Source organism: Podarcis liolepis, assembly GCF_965112155.1.
Source record: "Podarcis liolepis genome assembly, chromosome: 2".
Classification (NCBI taxonomy): domain Eukaryota; kingdom Metazoa; phylum Chordata; class Lepidosauria; order Squamata; family Lacertidae; genus Podarcis; species Podarcis liolepis.
The window spans coordinates 127,513,851-127,532,113 of record NC_139555.1 but is presented as its reverse complement, the minus strand read 5'-3'; the positions used below and the strand labels follow the sequence as shown (position 1 = coordinate 127,532,113).

Here is an 18,263-nt window from a genome sequence, read left to right as displayed (position 1 = left end):
GACCTTGAAAGCCCTAAATGGCCTCGGTCCAGTATACCTGAAGGAGCATCTCCACCCTCATCGTTCTGTCCAGACACTGAGGTCCAGCGCCAAGGGCCTTCTGGCAGTTGTCTCCCTGCGAGAAGCCCAGTTACAGGGAACCAGGCAGAGGGCCTTCTTGGTGGTGGCACCCGCCCTGTGGAACACCCTCCCACCAGATGTCAAAGAGAAGAACAACCACCGGACTTTTAGAAGACATCTGAAAGCAGCCCTGTTTAGGGAAGCTTTTAATGTTTGATGCATTATTGTAATTTAATATTTTGTTGGAAGCCGCCCAAAGTGGCCCAGCCAGATGGGCAGGGTATAAATAATAAATTATTATTATTACTATAATGCGGCAATTCTACCTGTATATTTAATTTTTTTCTGTTTGTTTCACATTTCTTCTTTATGACTACTGTTGTAATAAATAATCCTTCATAAAAGTTATTTCCTTACATTCTTCATTAAATTGTCTTTCCATTGATCTGTAATGTTATGGTATAACTCAGTGCTTTTTTTCCTTAAAAAAATGCTTAGGGGATACTTGTTCCGTTCGCAAAGTAAAGGAAGGATGGAACTCTGATTAATAAGACTACACACAGAGGCTTGAACCAGCAAGACTCTGGGAAGGGTGCGTATAATCGTCTCTCTGTGCTTGTCCGATTCCCACAGCCCCCGGCCCAGGCCGTTTTATTCACAAAAGAACTTTTTACAGAGTGTTCGTAAGAACTAATCAGATTTCTTCTGAGCATTTCCACAAACCCACGTGGGGAGAAAGTTAAACTACTAAAACTAATTAAGCACAAATATTTCTGGGGTAAACAAAGAAGAGCATTTAGCAACCCTGGAGGTCATAAACAAGCAATACACATGATAAGGAGGATGACCAGGAGGACAGCGGATCATTATCACCTTCATGTGAGATCTGTTTCCTGGCCCTAAGATTAAGATCCTAAGATTACCATATAGAAACCTACTTCAAAGAAACTTGCCCACTATCTCTATGGCCCAGGATGCCTCCCTGGCAAAGCAAGAAGCAACGGGGCTGTGTACGTGACAGGAGAAATGGGCAACAGGGAAAAGGGCACGAATGTAGAATCTTATGGGATTTAATCAGAAATTATCGTCAATATATCAAACCCAGTCAACACAATGTCTTCATCGTGGACACGATGGCTTGATGTATATTTTATAATTCCTCATGGTAATCCCATCTGATCCCTACAGTACTCTCATTTTGACTCAAGAAAATCACCACCGTGGGGAGGGGATAAATACAGTTGTAATTGGGGAAAATAAATACAGTGGTACCTCAGTTTTCAAACAGCTTAGTTCTCAAACTGCTTGCAACCTGAACTCTTCAAACCCAGAAACGAGTGTTCCAGTTTTGGAACTTTTTTTGGAAGCCGAACATGCTCTGTTCTGAGTATAACTTCCATTTTGAGTGCCAGACTTCTGTTTTCCTTGTGAGGGAAGGCGGGCCGGGTGGCAAGTAGGAATGGGATGGGGCTGCTCCGCTAGGCAGCGTTGCTGCTTGCACGGGAAGAGGAGCTGGATCGGGGCTGCTGAGCTGGGGAGGGGCAGGCTCCGTTACCCTTTCCGTTGAGGGGTTTGAGGCTGCACTCCCTCAAGGGAGAATTTTAAAGGAGCCCCCCCCCTCCGCCTCGGATCCCCTGCAACCCTGTGAAGGCAGCCAGGCTGAATAGTTGCTGGGGTTGGGGTAGGTGGAGGCAGCCCGGAAGCTGCACCTGAGAGCCCCTGCACCACCTGAAGGCAGCCAGCCGCTCCTCAGCCAAGCTTCCCACTGCTGCTCCTACTTGTGTGCAAGGAGGAGTGGAGGCAGGGATCTCTCAGCGCAAAGCCTCCACTTCTGAGAGATCTCCGTCCTGCTGCTGAACAGGGCTGCCTTCAGAGGTCTTCCAAAAGGTATGGAATTCTCTCTTTGACATCTGATATTGGGGGGGGGGTGTTCCACAGAGAGGGTGCCACTACCAAGAAGGCCCTCTGCCTGGTACCCTGTAAATGTGAGGGAACTGCCAGAAGACCCTCGCAAGTGGACCTCCGTGATGATGGGGGGATATTTTCTTTTCCTTGTGTTAGATGGATGTTGAAACAAGGTGTGATTGACATGGGCATGTCTGGATCACAGGGCTAGACTCCCAGCATCCGCAGGGCTAGACTCCAGCAAAGTTGGAAAGCTCCGCCAGGGATGCTGCTTCTGTCTTCTCCGGCCAACACAGCCTCCTGCCCTGCCCTGGCACCTGGGTGGAGAATCCCAACTGGGCTATTGGGACGACAACTGGGACAGGTAAAGCCAAACATCTTCAGGCCTCTTTGCGGGCGGGTCAAAATCGCTCATTTCCCCCCAAAATATAGTCCGGCCCCCAACAAGGTCTGAGGGACAGTGGACTGGCCCCCTGCTGAAAAAGTCTGCTGACCCCTGATCTAGAAGATCTAGTAGATCCATTGTTGTAACCATATCAAAAAAGTATTTGGTATTTTGCCTTCTTTTGAGATACTTTCCCTTAGTTTTCTGTCATAGTCCAGTGATACTACTCCATTACATTCACCCGTAATAATTATATTTCTGTCATAAACCTCAGACATACTTTCCTCCAATAGTTGGAAGAAATCTCATGCGAAGAGGGGCTCTGAATCTGAAAGTCCCAGTCCCAAATCTTAATCCTGCCACCCTAAGATATTATAAGCAAGCCCCACATTCCTCTTTCCACCTGCAATAGGGAGGTTAGAACAACACTTAATACCCGGCAGGGACCATAAGAGCCAGAATTGCTTTGCATTCACAAACGCTATGTGAAATATCAGTCGTGAACAGAATAATTTAAACAAGGAAACCAACAACAGTATTAAAAGAGAGAAAAACTGGATTTGAAATGACCCAACCACAAGATGAGAAGTCTCCCTACTAAATGAGGGAAGGGGGAGGCATGGGGGGGGGGGCTTTTGAAGTCTCCCTGCTGGCGAGGGAATTGCAGAGCAAGGGCGCCTCTGTCTGTCTGGAGTCCCTCACTGCCTCATCTCCAGCAGGAAGGGGGGATTTCCAGACTGGGACCCTTCACTCTTAGGGGGAGGTGCTGGGGCCTGGGCAGCTGGATGGATGGATGGACATCAGCCTGCAGAAATGCTCCCCCCTTCCTTTCACAGGACTGTTGTGGTGTTGCATGTGTGTGACAAGGCAACACTCAAGAACAGTTCCCACCAACCAACATTACATCATTCCTCCACTGCCCACAAGAGGGCGATCTTTCCTCTACACATGGTAGAATCCTAGAATTGCAGAGTTGGAAGGGACCACGAGGGTCATCTAGTCCAGCCCCCTGCAATGCTGGAATATTTTGCCCAAAGTGGGGCTCAAACCCCCGACCAAAAGATTCAGAGTCTCATGCTCTACCGGCTGTGCTCTAAAAGGGAGTTTCAGTTCAAGCAGAGCCCAGAATAATTAGGGTTGCCATATTTCAAAAAGTAGAAACCAGGACAAGCCCAAAATTGTTGTGCTTTTTTTTTTTTAGACAAGGCCCCAAATAAACGCCAAAAAAGCCCATGAGTTTTCAATTGACTTGTCTTAAATCCAGGACAAAGTGCCATCTTTTGGAAATTCCACCTTTGAAATCTTTTGCTAGTCTTTCTTTTGAATGAGGTGGGGGGTTTTCAATCTGGCCAGTCCCCACGCAAAAGAATAAATGGAAACGAAGAAAGACAGTCACAGGTAGGTAGCCGTGTTGGTCTGCCATAGTCAAAATAAAAAAAATTCCTTCCAGTAGCACCTTAAAGACAAACTAAGTTAGTTCTTGGTATGAGCTTTCGTGTGCATGCACACTTCTTCAGATACACTGAAACAGAAGTTGCCAGATCCTTCTATATAGTGAGAAGGTGGGGAGGGGTATTACTCAGAAGGGTGGTGGGAATGGGAGATTGGCAGATAGCTGAGATGAGCCTGTTGACGACTCTTAACGACTGCAATAGGTCTTACAGGAAAAGGCAAGGGGTGAGAAGGTGAAAAATGGCTTAGTCATGTATAATGAGATAAGAATCCAATGTCTTTGTTCAGACCACCTTCTCAGTATATAGAAGGATCTGGCAACTTCTGTTTCAGTGTATCTGAAGAAGTGTGCATGCACACGAAAGCTCATACCAAGAACTAACTTAGTTGGTCTTTAAGGTGCTACTGGAAGGAATTTTTTTTATTTTGACTATGGCAGACCAACACGGCTACCTATCTGTAGTTGGGAAGTGACACTGGCAGGAAGGAAGAACAGTCCTGGAGGAAGAATTATACATAGCAAATGGGAAGAAATCAGACTTTGACATACTGTATGGGATGCAGGAGGTGTCGAGGTGCTTTTTATACAGAAGCAGAGAGAAGCTCCAAAAGCAAGATCTATGAGCAGAAATCAGGGCGAATGAGAAGAAATCCACTCAGGAAGCAGGGATCCCGGGGAATCTGCCTCCTCGGCGCCTGAAACTGAGGCGAGGCTCAGATCCCGAAGGGCGGGAAGTTGGGAAAAGGCGGGAAAAGTCGTTGAGGGGAAGCAGCAGCGGGGGGAGGGGCTCCTCCTCTCTCGCCCCTCAGAGACACGACGGGGACCCTCTTGGGGGGGGGGAGCAGAAAGGGGTCTCTCTCTCCCCCCCCCTCACAACCCCATTGCACTCCTCTCATGGCGGAAGGGGAGCCCACCCTCTCCCTGCCTGGCCAAGGGGGTCTCTGGGCGCAGGAGAGCCTGTGGGGAGGAGGGGGTGAAGGGAGAGGGAAACGGTTAATCATTAATATTATCTACACATAGTAAATTCCTGCACTCTGCTAAACTCAAAAATGCAGTTACTTGCAGAAGTCTAAATCAGACAGGTCAGGAGGTCGTTTCCTGCCTAGCCAGAAACTGCTGTTGACTAAAAACCACTAGCAAGCTGTTTCCTGCTTTGCTTCTGCTTTAAGTAATGCAAGATTAGAAGAGATACGAAGGGAATGCTTAGCTAGCAAAAGAAGACACGTGTACAAGGAGGTGGGAGAGGGTGCTTACTGAGCAGAGGAAATGCTTAACCAGCAGGGGAAGTGCTTAGCTAGCAGCCTTAGCCAGCAAATATTGATATGCCCTAAAAGGTAATAAGTTGAAAACTTGCCAGCTGATTGGGGAAGCTTTGGGGGGAGGCATGGGAGGAGGGTGAATGCTTTCAGGTATAAAAATGCTTGCTGAACATGGTAACAACACAGTCAGATTTCAGAAACTATATTCTGCTGACTGTCTCTGTGCACAGATTTGCAATAAAACTCTTTTCTCCAAAGAAGAAACTTTCCTGGAATTTTTTTATTCTCTTCTCGGCCCTGGGGACACGGGTAAGCAATTCTCTGGCAAAGTAAAAGGCATAAGCCTACAGCTTGGTGCGTTGGCCGGGAATTGCCCCACCCCAGGGGGCCGGGGAGAGCCAGGCTCGACCAGGTGGACAGCTCGGACCGGAGTTTGCAGGCTTCAGCGCGCACCCTACTGATTCGTGGGGGAAACCGGCCACACCGCTCCTGAGTGGGGACCTCGGTCGAGGGAGGAAAGAGGCCAAAAAGAGGGAATCCGCAGCGGAAAGGAAAAGGTAAGCCCGAAGGAAAGGGCTAGGGGCCCGAGGGAAAGGGCCAGAGGCCTGATCAGCCTCACCTGGTCATAGCAGTACAGTGCTACCAGGAAGGGAACTGGCCGTGGCAACAGGGGGGGGCCGCCAGTAAGGTTGGGAAAAAAAGGGAAACAGAGGGGAAATTGTATTGCTGTGTGTTGCATGTGGAAATTGCATTGCATTGGTGTGTTTTGTGTGTTGCATGTTCAGATACTCCTGTGAGTGAATTTTGAGTGTGGGCCGGGGCCTAGCGTTCCCCTTGGCCGGGCAATTGCAGGATTGTGCGTTTTCTGGCAGGGAGACCTCGTCCAGACCACAATCTGAATCGTGTGAAGTGTGAAAGAATTTACAGCCCAGTTAGGTGCGGAGTATCTGAAAAATGGGGTCTGGGGCAAGCCAATGTAGTCCTCTGGAATGTTTTTTAAACAACTGGAAAGCGGCCACAAAGCATGATGATTGGGGAATCAAATTGCGAAAACAGAGAATGAGGACATTATGTGAAGTTGATTGGCCCACGCAGACTAATTGGCCGTCACGAGGAAGCTTTGATTTGCAACTAATCAGCCCATTATATCAGAACATATTGAATGTCCACCCAGACCAAATCCCCTACATTTCTACTTGGAAAACCAATGTAGAAAAGAATCCACCGTGGTTGAAAGCCTGCCGAGGCGACGCCCCACGAAATACAATTTGTGCAGTTCGACCGGCAGGGAAGGCAGAAAAGCCCCCGGTGATACCAGACCCAGAAGATGAGGAGGGGGGAGTCATCAAACCACCACCACCCTATGCTCCACCAACTGCCCCTCTAGCAAGTCCCCCAGGCCCAGGTCCCCAAGCACTGGGAGGAACTGGCCCCCAAGCCCAAGCAAGCCCCCCATCAATCCCAGAACAAAAGGACAGCGACTTGTTAATGAATGATGATTTAGAGGAAAAGAAGGAGGAAGGAGATGATGAGGAATTTATAGAGAAGTTGATAAGATGGACTGGGGAGCATAAGAAGTGGACCAAGGAACAAGAGGAACGCATTACGGCATTTGTGAGCCCCTATGCGGAGAAGTTGGATGTGAGCCCCTTGTTAGTTGAGGCAGCAGAATGTTGTACCCCTGAAAGAAGAAAGCAATGGCAACGTAAGTGGGGAGAGGCGGCGAAGAGAGTTATGTCTCATAGACAGTATGAGAAAGCCAGGAAGGGTCAGGCAGCAGGAGTAATGCCCCTCCGAAGGGTTTATGACCCACCGGGACCTCCAGGGCCTGGTGGGGCGGAGGCACCACGGACCTACACGGTCCAGCATATACCCTTTTCAAGTGCAGATGTTTGTAATTGGAGAAATCAAAATCCTTCCTTTGAGGAGAATCCAGCAAAAATTATAAAATTGTTTGAAGGGATTTTTAAAACCTATAATCCCACTTTTGATGATGTGCAGTATTTGATGGATGCGCTGCTAACCACAGAAGAAACTAGGCGAATCCATGTTGAAGCCCGAGTACACATGAGAGCACAGGGAACACCGGATCCAGACATTATAACAGGATACCCTGATAGTACACCAAATTGGAATTATCAGACTGCTGATGGCCAGAAAACCCTCACTACCTACCGCCAGAATGTGCTAAATGGTATGAGGAGGGCAGCCAGGAAACCCACCAACTTTGTGAAGGTCAGAGAGGTAGTGCAGGGGAATGAAGAGGCCCCAGGGGCTTACCTGGAACGCCTGAAGGAAGCCTACCGTCAGTATACTCCAGTAGACCCAGATGAGGCTGCCAACGCCCCTATTGTAAAGGCTGCTTTTGTAGCTCAGGCAGCGCCCGATGTCCGCCGAAAAATTCAAAAACACGAGGGGTTCATGGGCCACACCCTTGAGTGGATGTTAGAACTGGCTCAAACCACTTACAATCAGAGGGAAGAAGAGGAACAAAAGAAAAAGGAGAAGTATCAAGCAAAGAAGTTGATGGCGTTACAGGCTACCACACCCATCCCTCAGAAAAAAGGAAGTGCCCGGGGAGGAGGGCAAGGCCGCCTGGGGAGGAATCAGTGCGCCATCTGCCGGCAGGAAGGGCACTGGAAAGGAGAATGCCCACAGGCCCACTTAGGAGGAAGAGGACGAGGGGAACGAGTCCCAGGCCCAATCCCCATGGGACCTGGACAGGAACTGAGACCTTGGTCATCGACAAATGCCAGCAGGGGAAGAGGACGTGGACAGGGACCTCCCTGGTACCCCTCAGCCCAAAGGCAGCCCGGCATGATGAGCCTGAGAGAGGAGGAAGAATACTAGGACAGACCGGGCCCAGCTGATTTAGGTTCCCGTGAGCCCATGGTCAAAATACAAACAGGGAACCAAACTATCCCCTTTATGGTTGACACAGGAGCCGCCCACTCTGTTTTGCCCATACCAGTGTCCAAGCCCACCAAGCAAACAATTAACATAATAGGAGCCACAGGGAAATCACAAAGAGCCCCCTTCCTGCAATCTGTTATCTGTCGCCTGGGCGGCCAAGTAGTCCAACACAAGTTTTTGTATATACCAGAGTGTCCCATCCCATTATTGGGCCGAGACCTGCTATCAAAATTGCAAGCCCAGATTTCCTTTCAACTGACAGGAGAAGTGACAATGACTACAGGGCAAACAGGAGAGCTTTCCTTAGAGGTACCCTTGAGAGAACACTGGCGCTTAATGATGGTAAAAGAAGAGGAGGGGATTATTCCAGAGGACCTCCTGCAAGAAGTTAACCCTGGTGTATGGGCAGAAAGCAACCCACCCGGAATGGCAAAGAACATCCCACCTGTAATAGTTAAGCCCAAGCCATTTGCTAACCCTGTGGCCGTGAACCAATACCCTATCCCCCGGCGAGCTGCAGAAGGAGTATGGATACATTTGGAACGGTTGCTTCGCCATGGCATCCTGAGACAGTGTCAATCCCAGTGGAACACCCCACTCTTGCCGGTGAAGAAGGAAGATGGCACGTACCGCCCGGTCCAAGACCTCCGATTGGTCAACCAAGCCGTGGAAACCCTCCACCCCAATGTGCCCAATCCTTACACACTGTTGACTTTAATACCTCCTACTGCCTGCTATTTCATGGTACTGGACTTGAAGGATGCATTCTTCTGCTGCCGTCTGGCGGAGGAAAGTCAGCCCCTGTTTGCATTTCAATGGATGGATCCAGGAACAGGCACCAAGGTGCAATATACGTGGACGAGGCTTCCACAAGGTTTCAAGAATTCTCCAACCCTTTTTGGGGTAGCATTGGCCTCGGACCTGTCTAGCTTCCCCACCAGCCCACACAGGGTCTTGTTACAGTACGTAGATGACCTTCTTTTGGCCTGTTCAGATGAGGACACGTGTATGAAAGCCACCAAGGATTTGTTAAATCACTTGGCTGAAGCAGGATACCGAGTATCTAAGAAAAAGGCCCAAATATGCCAACCCACTGTAAAATACCTTGGATTTGATATATCCCATCAGCAACGGACCCTAAGAGAAGAAAGGAAGCAAGCCATTATCCAGATTCCAGAGCCAAAGAATCGCAGAGAACTTTGTGGCTTCTTGGGCTCGGCAGGATTCTGTAGAATATGGATCCCTGACTTCAGCACAATTGCCAAGCCTCTGCACGAGTCAACCAGAGGAACTGAAAAGGACCCCTTTGTGTGGGGAGAGGAGCAACGGCAGGCCTTCAAGGATCTGAAAAGGGCATTGCAGCAAGCACCAGCGCTGGGTATCCCAAATCCTGAAAAGCCTTTCTCCCTGTTTGTGGATGAGGACCAGGGAACAGCGAAGGGAGTGCTATGCCAAAAATTGGGGAGCTGGCAACAGCCCGTGGCATACCTATCTGAACGCCTGACGCCTACAGAACAAGGTTTACCGCCATGTATGAGAGCAGTTGTGGCAGTAGCCACCCTACTAAACAAAGCTGACAAATTTACTTTGGGCCAAGACACTGTTTGTGTGACTCCGCATGCAGTCCCAGCACTGCTTGATATGAAAGGTACCTATTTCCTCTCCCAAGCAAAGATGAGAAAGTGTCAGATGTTATTGTTGCACCCACGTTTGAAGTTCCAGGTCACCACCGCCCTCAACCCAGCTACCCTGTTGCCGGTAGGAGAAGGTGAGGAGCAGACGCACGATTGCATTGAAGTAATGGACGAAGTATATTCCAGCAGGCCTGATCTCAAAGATGAGGCAAACCCCCACTGGCTCTCATGGTTTGTGGATGGGAGCAGCTTTGTCGAGGCTGGGCAGCGGAAGGCAGGCTATGCAGTGGTAGCCCTGGAAGACCAGGTGGTCGAAGCAAAGTCACTCCCGCCTGGAACATCAGCCCAGCTGGCAGAACTAACTGCGCTTACCAGAGCCCTGAGCCTGGCAAAGGATCAGAAAATAAACATTTATACAGATTCTAAGTATGCATTCCTGACTTTACATGCCCATGGAGCCTTATGGAAAGAAAGAGGTTTGCTTACCTCCAGAGGAAACCAGGTGGCCCACCCACAAGCTTTGTTGAACCTTCTGGATGCTGTATGGGAGCCTGAAGCGGTAGCGGTTATCCATTGTTATGGACACACAACTGGACCAGGGGAAGTGGCCAGAGGAAATCGATTGGCAGACAAAGTGGCCAAGGAAGCAGCCCGGGAACTGGCCCCAGCTCCGATCATTGGAGCACTGATCCCAGAAGAGATTTTAAGCACCGCTGACAAGCCGGCTTACACAAAACAGGAAAGGGACACTGCAGACGCCCAGGAGTTGACATTGACCAACGAAGGATGGTACCTCACACCTGATGACAGGATATGGATTCCAGAGTCCCTGTCTCGACAGATAACTCAGAGGTACCATGAATCAACCCACATGGGGCCAGATGCTACCACCAAGCAGCTGGCAAAGTGCTTCTATATAGCCCACCTTTATCAACTGGCAGCCCAGGTTTCCAGGAAATGCCTGCTATGTCAAAAGAATAATCCCAGAACCGGACCACTGGCTCCCCCGGGAGTTCAGCACAGTGGAACTGCACCTATGGAAGATCTTGTTGTGGACTTCACTGAATTACCCCGTTGTGGACTATATCGCTACCTGCTGGTGGCAGTGTGCACCTACACCGGATGGGTCGAAGCATGGCCAACAAAGACTGAAAAGGCAATTGAAGTAACCAGGTGCCTGCTTAAGGAAATCATCCCTCGCTATGGGTTGCCAAGGTCCATAGGATCTGATAATGGACCAGCATTCGTTCATGCAGTCCTACAGGGACTGGCTAAAGCGCTCCAGATCAACTGGAAGCTGCATACTGCTTATAGACCCCAGAGTTCTGGAAAGGTTGAAAGAATGAACAGGACTCTAAAGAATCAGCTGTCCAAGCTGACACAGGAAACCGGGTCTAATTGGGTGGCCATGTTGCCCTTGGCATTACTCAGGGTCCGCAGTCTTCCGTCGAAACGGACCCACTTGTCACCTTTTGAAGTTCTGTTTGGGAGACCAGTCCCATATGTTAGAATGATAACTCAGTATGTTAGCCAAGATGTGCAATTGAATAATTATGTACAGTCACTCTCCCGAGTTCTTTCTTATCTCAACAGGTGGACCCAGGCTCGCACCCCATGTGTGTTAACTGCACCGTTCCATCAGTTCGAGCCAGGTGACGAAGTGTGGGTGAAAGACTGGCAGCGAGCCCCCCTACAGCCCTGCTGGAGGGGACCATACACCGTGCTACTCTCTACCCCTACTGCTGTGAAGGTTGCCGGCATCACCCCGTGGGTCCACCATACTCGAGTGAAGAAAGCTATTTCAGATTGGACAGTAACACCAGATCCAGAGAACTCCCTTCGGCTGACCATCTCCAGACGCCCGGTAGACAACCGCCCTGCTGATATCACTCCGGAGGCTGATATCTCTACGCACGGCTGAAGAATTGGATGGGAGGGGCGCCCGCGGGCAGCGTCCCCAACGTGAAAACCCGTGCCGGGACTAATCCGGGAAGTCCACCAGGACGTTTAATATTTCCATAAGGACTTTCTCTTTTCTTTTTTCTGTTATCTGCTCTATGTCCCACAGCCCTGACCCCACTGAGCCATACCGCCCTTATTGGCCTGCTGGCCTCTGCTACGACTGGTTCGTCTTGCCGGTGGTAAGAGATGGCGTGCTCTTTGGCTATTGGAAACTGGGGTTTGATGAGATTGCCGTATTGAGACACCCCACTGCCCCGTTGTGGCTCCTCTCCCACACCACTGTCCAACACGCGTGGATAGTGCTCATACGGGAAGTTGCAGAGACGATCGAAATCTATCGAGTTCTGGACCGCTCTTGCTGCTGTGGGAGGGTAGTCAACTGTTATCTGGGAGGTAGAGCACTGTACCAACCTCATTTGATAGACCAGGTCCTACTCTTAATCCAGGTGATAGATGGGACGGAACCTATCTTGATGCAAGTATTGCAGGGGTGGGAGCCTTAACCAGGTGTGCAATTGCTAAACAAGTGCCAGTAAGAATTGCCACCTCTGGTCACTAGGGAGGCAGCACGTGAGTTCAATCCACCCGACAGGGTTAGTAGAAAAATTGACCCACATAGTGGAAGCATCAGCTCACCGGTGGGCTCTCATCCTTGAGGCTCAACAGGTAGTCGGCACAAATATCAGTGGGCTCTTCAACAATGAGCACACCCCCTGAATATTGGTGGGAGGAACCATGGAAGGATTGGGGTTGGTGGATAGGGGTAATCTCAACCGCTCTTGTCATATGGATGTGTGTTTTCTTTTGCTGGCATGAGCGTCACAGGCTCTGCGGGAGACGACGGCCAGATCCTTCTATCCCCATGATGATCCTCATAGTATATCTTATGTTAGCTATTGTAGGGGGAGAGGCAAGGACTGGCAAGCAAGGCCAAGGGGGAACAGGTTTGTTAAACAAGACATCCAGGGGAGAAGATTACCATAAGATGTGGGAAGACAATGTTTATATCAAGGATATGTTTAAGTTCGCTACTATGTTACAACTCTCCGATTGTTGGCTGTGTATGCATATACCACCTTATGCACAACGGCCAGGTTTGATGCTACACGGAATTCCCATTGATACCATCTTTACCATAGAAAATACATTGAACCCCGAGGAAGCTCAATGGCCACCTGTAAAAATAGCCCTGTCCGAGCCAGCCTTTATTTGTTTAAATTTTTCTGAAGGGTCAAATCTAAGAGGGATTTACCCCAATTGCCAATATGTCTTAAATTTTGTATTCAATAGGACCTGTACCGCCTTCTTTCCTTATGGTAATACCTCCCGGTGTTATCAATCTGATACTAGCTCCAAGTTACTGACAGACATGCACCACCTCCACGAAAGCTCTAGATCCAACTCTTCCGTTACAGCCCTGTTAAACTTCACTGAGGAGCAATGGCACATAAGCCTTCTGTTTTCGCAAGCCTTCCAGTGGTCAGAGCAACGCCGAAACACCAGTCGCCTTCTTCCGAAGGAACTATGGTTGATTTGTGGCGATGCAGCATTCAAAACTATTCCCCGAGACCTTACTGGAGTTTGTACCTTGGGAATGGTGATCCCCCTTTTATATAAGGTGGAAAAGCTACCAACATCTCTCAGGCTGCGTAACCGCAGGGCAGTTAATACATCTATTAACCACTATATTGAGACCCAGATATCACGAGCCCTGCTACCTTCTTTAGGGGCAGCCATGAATTATAGAGATCTTCATCTGCTGGCCAATTGGACAGAAGGATTATTCAATGATACCATAAAAGCGTTAAAGGAGCTCAATCGAGAGGTGACTGCTATGAGGGAGGTTGTCCTACAGAATCGCTATGCTTTGGATGTGATGTTGGCCTCGAAGGGTGGGGTTTGTGCCCTGGTTCATTCTCATTGTTGTATGTTCATCCCAGATCATAATGTCAGTATTTCAGCCACCATCAACCACATGGAAGCAATGATAGCTGAAAACCCGCTGAAAGCCACAGGGAGTGATGCATGGGGTTGGTTGTATTCCTGGCTCCCTCATGGCAGTTGGCTCAGGAATGTTATAGTATTATTAGCAGGACCGCTATTAATCCTTTTGCTTCTTTGCCTCTGTATCCCCTGCTTATTGCAATGCTTGCAGCAAATGATGCAAAGACTCCTGTCACGAAAGATAGGACCCACGGTCGTCGCTGTGATGAGGGAGTATAGGCCCATACCCCAGAACGAACCTAAGTATTAGGTTGTTCAGAAGAAGAGGAGGGAGTGAAGGGAGAGGGGAACGGTTAATCATTAATATTATCTACACATAGTAAATTCCTGCACTCTGCTAAACTCAAAAATGCAGTTACTTGCAGAAGTCTAAATCAGACAGGTCAGGAGGTCGTTTCCTGCCTAGCCAGAAACTGCTGTTGACTAAAAACCACTAGCAAGCTGTTTCCTGCTTTGCTTCTGCTTTAAGTAATGCAAGATTAGAAGAGATACGAAGGGAATGCTTAGCTAGCAAAAGAAGACACGTGTACAAGGAGGTGGGAGAGGGTGCTTACTGAGCAGAGGAAATGCTTAACCAGCAGGGGAAGTGCTTAGCTAGCAGCCTTAGCCAGCAAATATTGATATGCCCTAAAAGGTAATAAGTTGAAAACTTGCCAGCTGATTGGGGAAGCTTTGGGGGGAGGCATGGGAGGAGGGTGAATGCTTTCAGGTATAAAAATGCTTGCTGAACATGGTAACAACACAGTCAGATTTCAGAAACTATATTCTGCTGACTGTCTCTGTGCACAGATTTGCAATAAAACTCTTTTCTCCAAAGAAGAAACTTTCCTGGAATTTTTTTATTCTCTTCTCGGCCCTGGGGACGCGGGTAAGCAATTCTCTGGCAAAGTAAAAGGCATAAGCCTACAGGGGGAGAGGAGAGGAAGCGCCCCTTCTCTCTCTCTCAGGCAGCCCCATGTCTCTTCCCACCCCCGAGGCTGGGTCCATCTCTGGGCTTCACAGAGGACCCCCCTGGCTTCCCTGGGTCAGCCCCTCCCCCACTCTCCTGACCCACAGGGGGAGGGGCAGCCCTTCCCTCCTCCTCACTCAGCCCCTCCCCCGCTCTCCTGACCCACAGGGGGAGGGGCAGCCCTTCCCTCCTCCTCACTCAGCCTCTCCCCTCCCAGCCTCCCTCTTTGCAGATTGAGAACCACCTCCTTCTCTCCCCGCAAACCCAGGTCCCCCCCAGATATGATGCCCCCCCCGCAGCCATCTCGCCCCCTGCTGTGGGGAGGAGGAAGGAGGGGGGCCGGGTCCCCATGGAGCCCCCGAGGCAGCGCCGCCCCGTCCTCTTCCCATCCCAACACAGGGAGGGGCTGCTCTGTCGATGTAGCTCTAGGGGCAAGCGCATCCCAAAAGGAACCGGAAGTGTCGCTGCTGAATGCGCCGGAAGTGGCCAGACAGGGAAAGGAGGAGGAGGGGCGTCGCTGAAGAGCCCCCCTCCCCCCGCCCCCGCCGCCCTTTCTATTGCAGACAAGGAAAGCGGAATAATCCGGAGCCAGGGAGGCGGAGGACCAAGAGGTAAAGGGGGAGGGAGAGAAGGGGGGGATAGAGGGGGGGATAAGGGGGGAGGACGACGAAGAGACCCCCCCCAAGAAAGCGCTCTCCCTGGGGCCCGTCGACAGGGGCCCCGATCCAGGCCCCGACCCAGGGGGGGGGGAAGGGGGGACCCCAGACCTGCAAGGTCTCCTGGGCAGCAGCAGCAGCAGCCCCGCCAGACTCCCCTTTCTCCTTCCTGGGGGGCCGAGAGAGGCTCAGCTGCCCTGGCGGGAAGGGGAAGGAGGAGCCCAAGCAGGGCTGGGGGTGGGGCTGAGGCCCCCCATTCTCCCTGGGGTCGTGGGGCGCCTGGCTGGGTCCCCAAGAGACCAGCTGAGCTTGTTCTGGGGATGAGCTTTCGTTTGCATGCACACTTCTTCAGATTGGACAATTTTCTACCTGAAATTTGGGACAATTTTCTACCTGAAATTTGGGAAACACTTTTTCTTTCCTCGCCATAATATCTCTTTCAAACTGTGAACTTTCAGTCCAAAAACCTCTCCCTTTATCTTGTCCAAACAAGATGATTTGATGGTATTGAAACCAATCCGCCACCACACCTCCCACCTCATCCTGTTTATTCAGTTTTATTTCTTCTTCCGAAAAGTCCAAAAGATCTCTGTAAGTTGCCCATTGCTTCTTCCGTATTGCATTTTTTAAAAAGCTGTTGCTTTTGTGGGTTGGAGCCAAAGAGGTGGTTTTCTTTCCAGCAGATTTATCCCATACTGTAAAAATGATTTTCTGAATAACCTGGTTCATAGAGCTCTTGTGTGTTTTAGTTTTATCCTGCCATAAATAAGCGTGCCAACCAAACATAGTCTTACGACCTTTGTTGTAAGGAAAACCTGCTCCTTTCCCCTTATGGGGTATCCAAGAGCCCATATAGTCCTTAAGTGGGTTCCATATAGGTAGGAGAAAATAACAGAGACCAAGCAGAGAATACGGAGAAGCAAAGCGGCTAGTAAGCCTGATCTTTATTACGCTATTGCAACAATGTCCCCCCCTCACCACAACCAGGAGGGAGGTGTGCAAGGCCTTATATAGTCTTTTCAAATTGCCCACCCAAGACCCCCCCCCCATATCATACAGAAGGAGACTTTCTACAGCAGGAATAGATCACAGGAGGCGGTCCACAGCAAAAACCTGTCCCCAAGGATACCTGTTAATGGTCACTAACTGCATTACCTGGGCAGCCTGGCCATTCTTTTGTGATGGTAATGTTCAGTTTCTGTTAATTGGTTCTCGTGGGAAACTTGCAGATTCTAGCTTCACCAATTAACTCAAGCTGGTGTCAATTTACTCTTGGCAGAAAGCCCAGGTCTGCTTGACCTAGAAACTACTCACTCTGATTGGTTAACGAGCAGCACTCAACTCTGTTATCTAGGATTGCTAGCACAGTTTGGTGTGAGGTGTGTTAGGAGTTAGAAGTGCTGTGTATGGTTTTGAGAGAGAGAAAGAGAGGATTTATTTTGCTTTTATTTGTATGCAGAAACTCTGCTGGTTTTATTTTTTCCTTTTAATAAATCCTGTAAATAGTTATTCTGAGTCTAGCTGACTAGTCATTACCACCTCAACTAGCTTCTTCGCTGTGCAGGAAAACTCTGCTACGTTTGGGCTAAAGCCAGTAGGGCTATGCCTGACACTTCAAAGTTCCATGAGGTTATGGGCATTGTGCTGCCAGCCTGAGTTGCGGTGGTGTCAGCATCAACGGCGTTGGTTCCAGTAGTCCCAGAAGTTGTTGTTCTCTGGCTGGTTCCTGACTGTTGTGAGCTGGTGACGCAGTGGACACAAGGACAACAGCTGCAGCGTGTGAGTGCTGGGTGCTGTGGTTCCTGTTTTCTCTCTCGGTGGTCGTGAGTAGCTGGTTCCGGGTTCCAGGGACATCGCTCTCAAGATGGCCTCACAACCAGTTCAGATGGCTTTTGAGCGTCTGAATGACTCCAATTACTTGCTGTGGTCGGAACGCATGCAGGCAGTGCTGCAGAGGGATCGTCTCTGGCAAGTGGTGAGTAAGTTTCCTGCGAAGCCTGATGATGAAGACCTCGATAAAGACCAAAGAGCAAGGGCCACAATTGTCTTGGGGCTGGAAGATTCCCAGTTGCCATATGTGAGGGGAATCAAGACAGCTAGAGGTGTGTGGCAAGCACTTAAAGAACTCCATGTGCGTGAGACAGCGGTTTCCAAGCTGTTCATTCGCAAGGCATTGTACAAGGCAATGTTACAGCCTGGGGTTACAATGCAGGAACACCTACACAGTTTACAGTTAAAGTTTTCTGCGCTCCAGGAAAGAGACTGTGCGTTAGACCAGCAGGAGAAGGTGGCTATTATTTTGAGTTCTCTCCCGGAAAGCTGGGATAATTTAGTTTTGTCTCTAGAAGGCATACAGGAGCGTGATTTATCAGTCAGTTACGTTACTGGGCGTTTGATTGAAGAATGGCAGAAGAGGCAAGAAAGGTTGTTGGCTGCAGAGGCTTCTACAGGTGGGCGGTTTGGAAGGAGTTCTCATGCCGTGCCAGAGGTGAAGCAAAAGCAGCGTACTGGTGAGGAGTCAGCGTTTGCTGTTAGGCGTTGTTTCCGATGTGGGTCTTCAGCGCATCTAAAACGACAATGTCCGGAGTTGGTCAAGTCTCAGTTGCCGGTGCAGGAGCAGAGACGAGATCAGCAGCAGCAGCAGCGTAAAAAGAAATTCTTCAAACGAAAACAGTCGGCTCAGCTGGTGACCGGCGAGGTCAAGATTGCTGATGAGAAACAAGCGGTCTGGGTGGTCGATTCGGGAGCGTCTCGCCACATCGTAAATTCAGATGAATTGTTTGTTTCCAAGAACTCAGCACAGCGCAGCCAGGTGGCTCTAGCAGACGGAAGTACTTCCGAAGTGATTTCGGGGGGTGCAGTTTTTGTTCCTTGTCTTCGTGAATGCCTGCAAAATGTACTTTGTGTGCCGTCATTAAGGAGCAATCTGATGTCTGTAGATTGTTTGCTAAAAGCTGGGTTTAAAGTGTATTTTGAAGGAGACAGTTGCATTATTAAGAAGGCTGGTGAGATTTTAGGCACTGCTAAGTCAGAGGGAGGCTTGTTTTGGCTTAAAGCAGGATCTCAAGTTGCAGCAGTAGTCA

The 18,263-nt window shown here is 49.6% G+C and overlaps 3 protein-coding genes across 5 annotated transcripts in view; all 3 read left to right on the top strand.

Annotated features, from left to right (window-relative positions):
- LOC310699314 (uncharacterized protein) overlaps positions 1 to 18,263 on the top strand; it is a gene marked incomplete at its 5' end in the record, with an annotated part of 338,944 nt that overhangs the window by 17,819 nt on the left and 302,862 nt on the right. The gene's annotated exons all lie outside the window — the stretch shown is intronic.
- LOC310701854 (uncharacterized protein) overlaps positions 1 to 18,263 on the top strand; it is a 175,018-nt gene that overhangs the window by 33,794 nt on the left and 122,961 nt on the right. Inside the window, exon 1 of one of the 3 annotated variants that reach the window (XM_083493305.1) lies at positions 15,615 to 15,771. The exons of the other annotated variants lie outside the window; for them this stretch is intronic. The gene's annotated coding sequence lies outside the window, so the exon portion shown is untranslated. Of the gene's footprint in view, positions 1 to 15,614; positions 15,772 to 18,263 lie in introns of those variants that run through there. 3 annotated transcript variants of the gene reach the window in all.
- Positions 14,668 to 18,263, top strand: part of LOC310699313 (uncharacterized protein) — a gene marked incomplete at its 3' end in the record, with an annotated part of 89,747 nt that continues 86,151 nt past the window's right edge. The window contains exon 1 of the mRNA XM_083486959.1: positions 14,668 to 15,135. Coding sequence (XP_083343085.1) covers positions 14,874 to 15,135 — 262 coding nt within the window. The 5' untranslated portion in view covers positions 14,668 to 14,873. The remainder of the gene's footprint in view (positions 15,136 to 18,263) is intronic.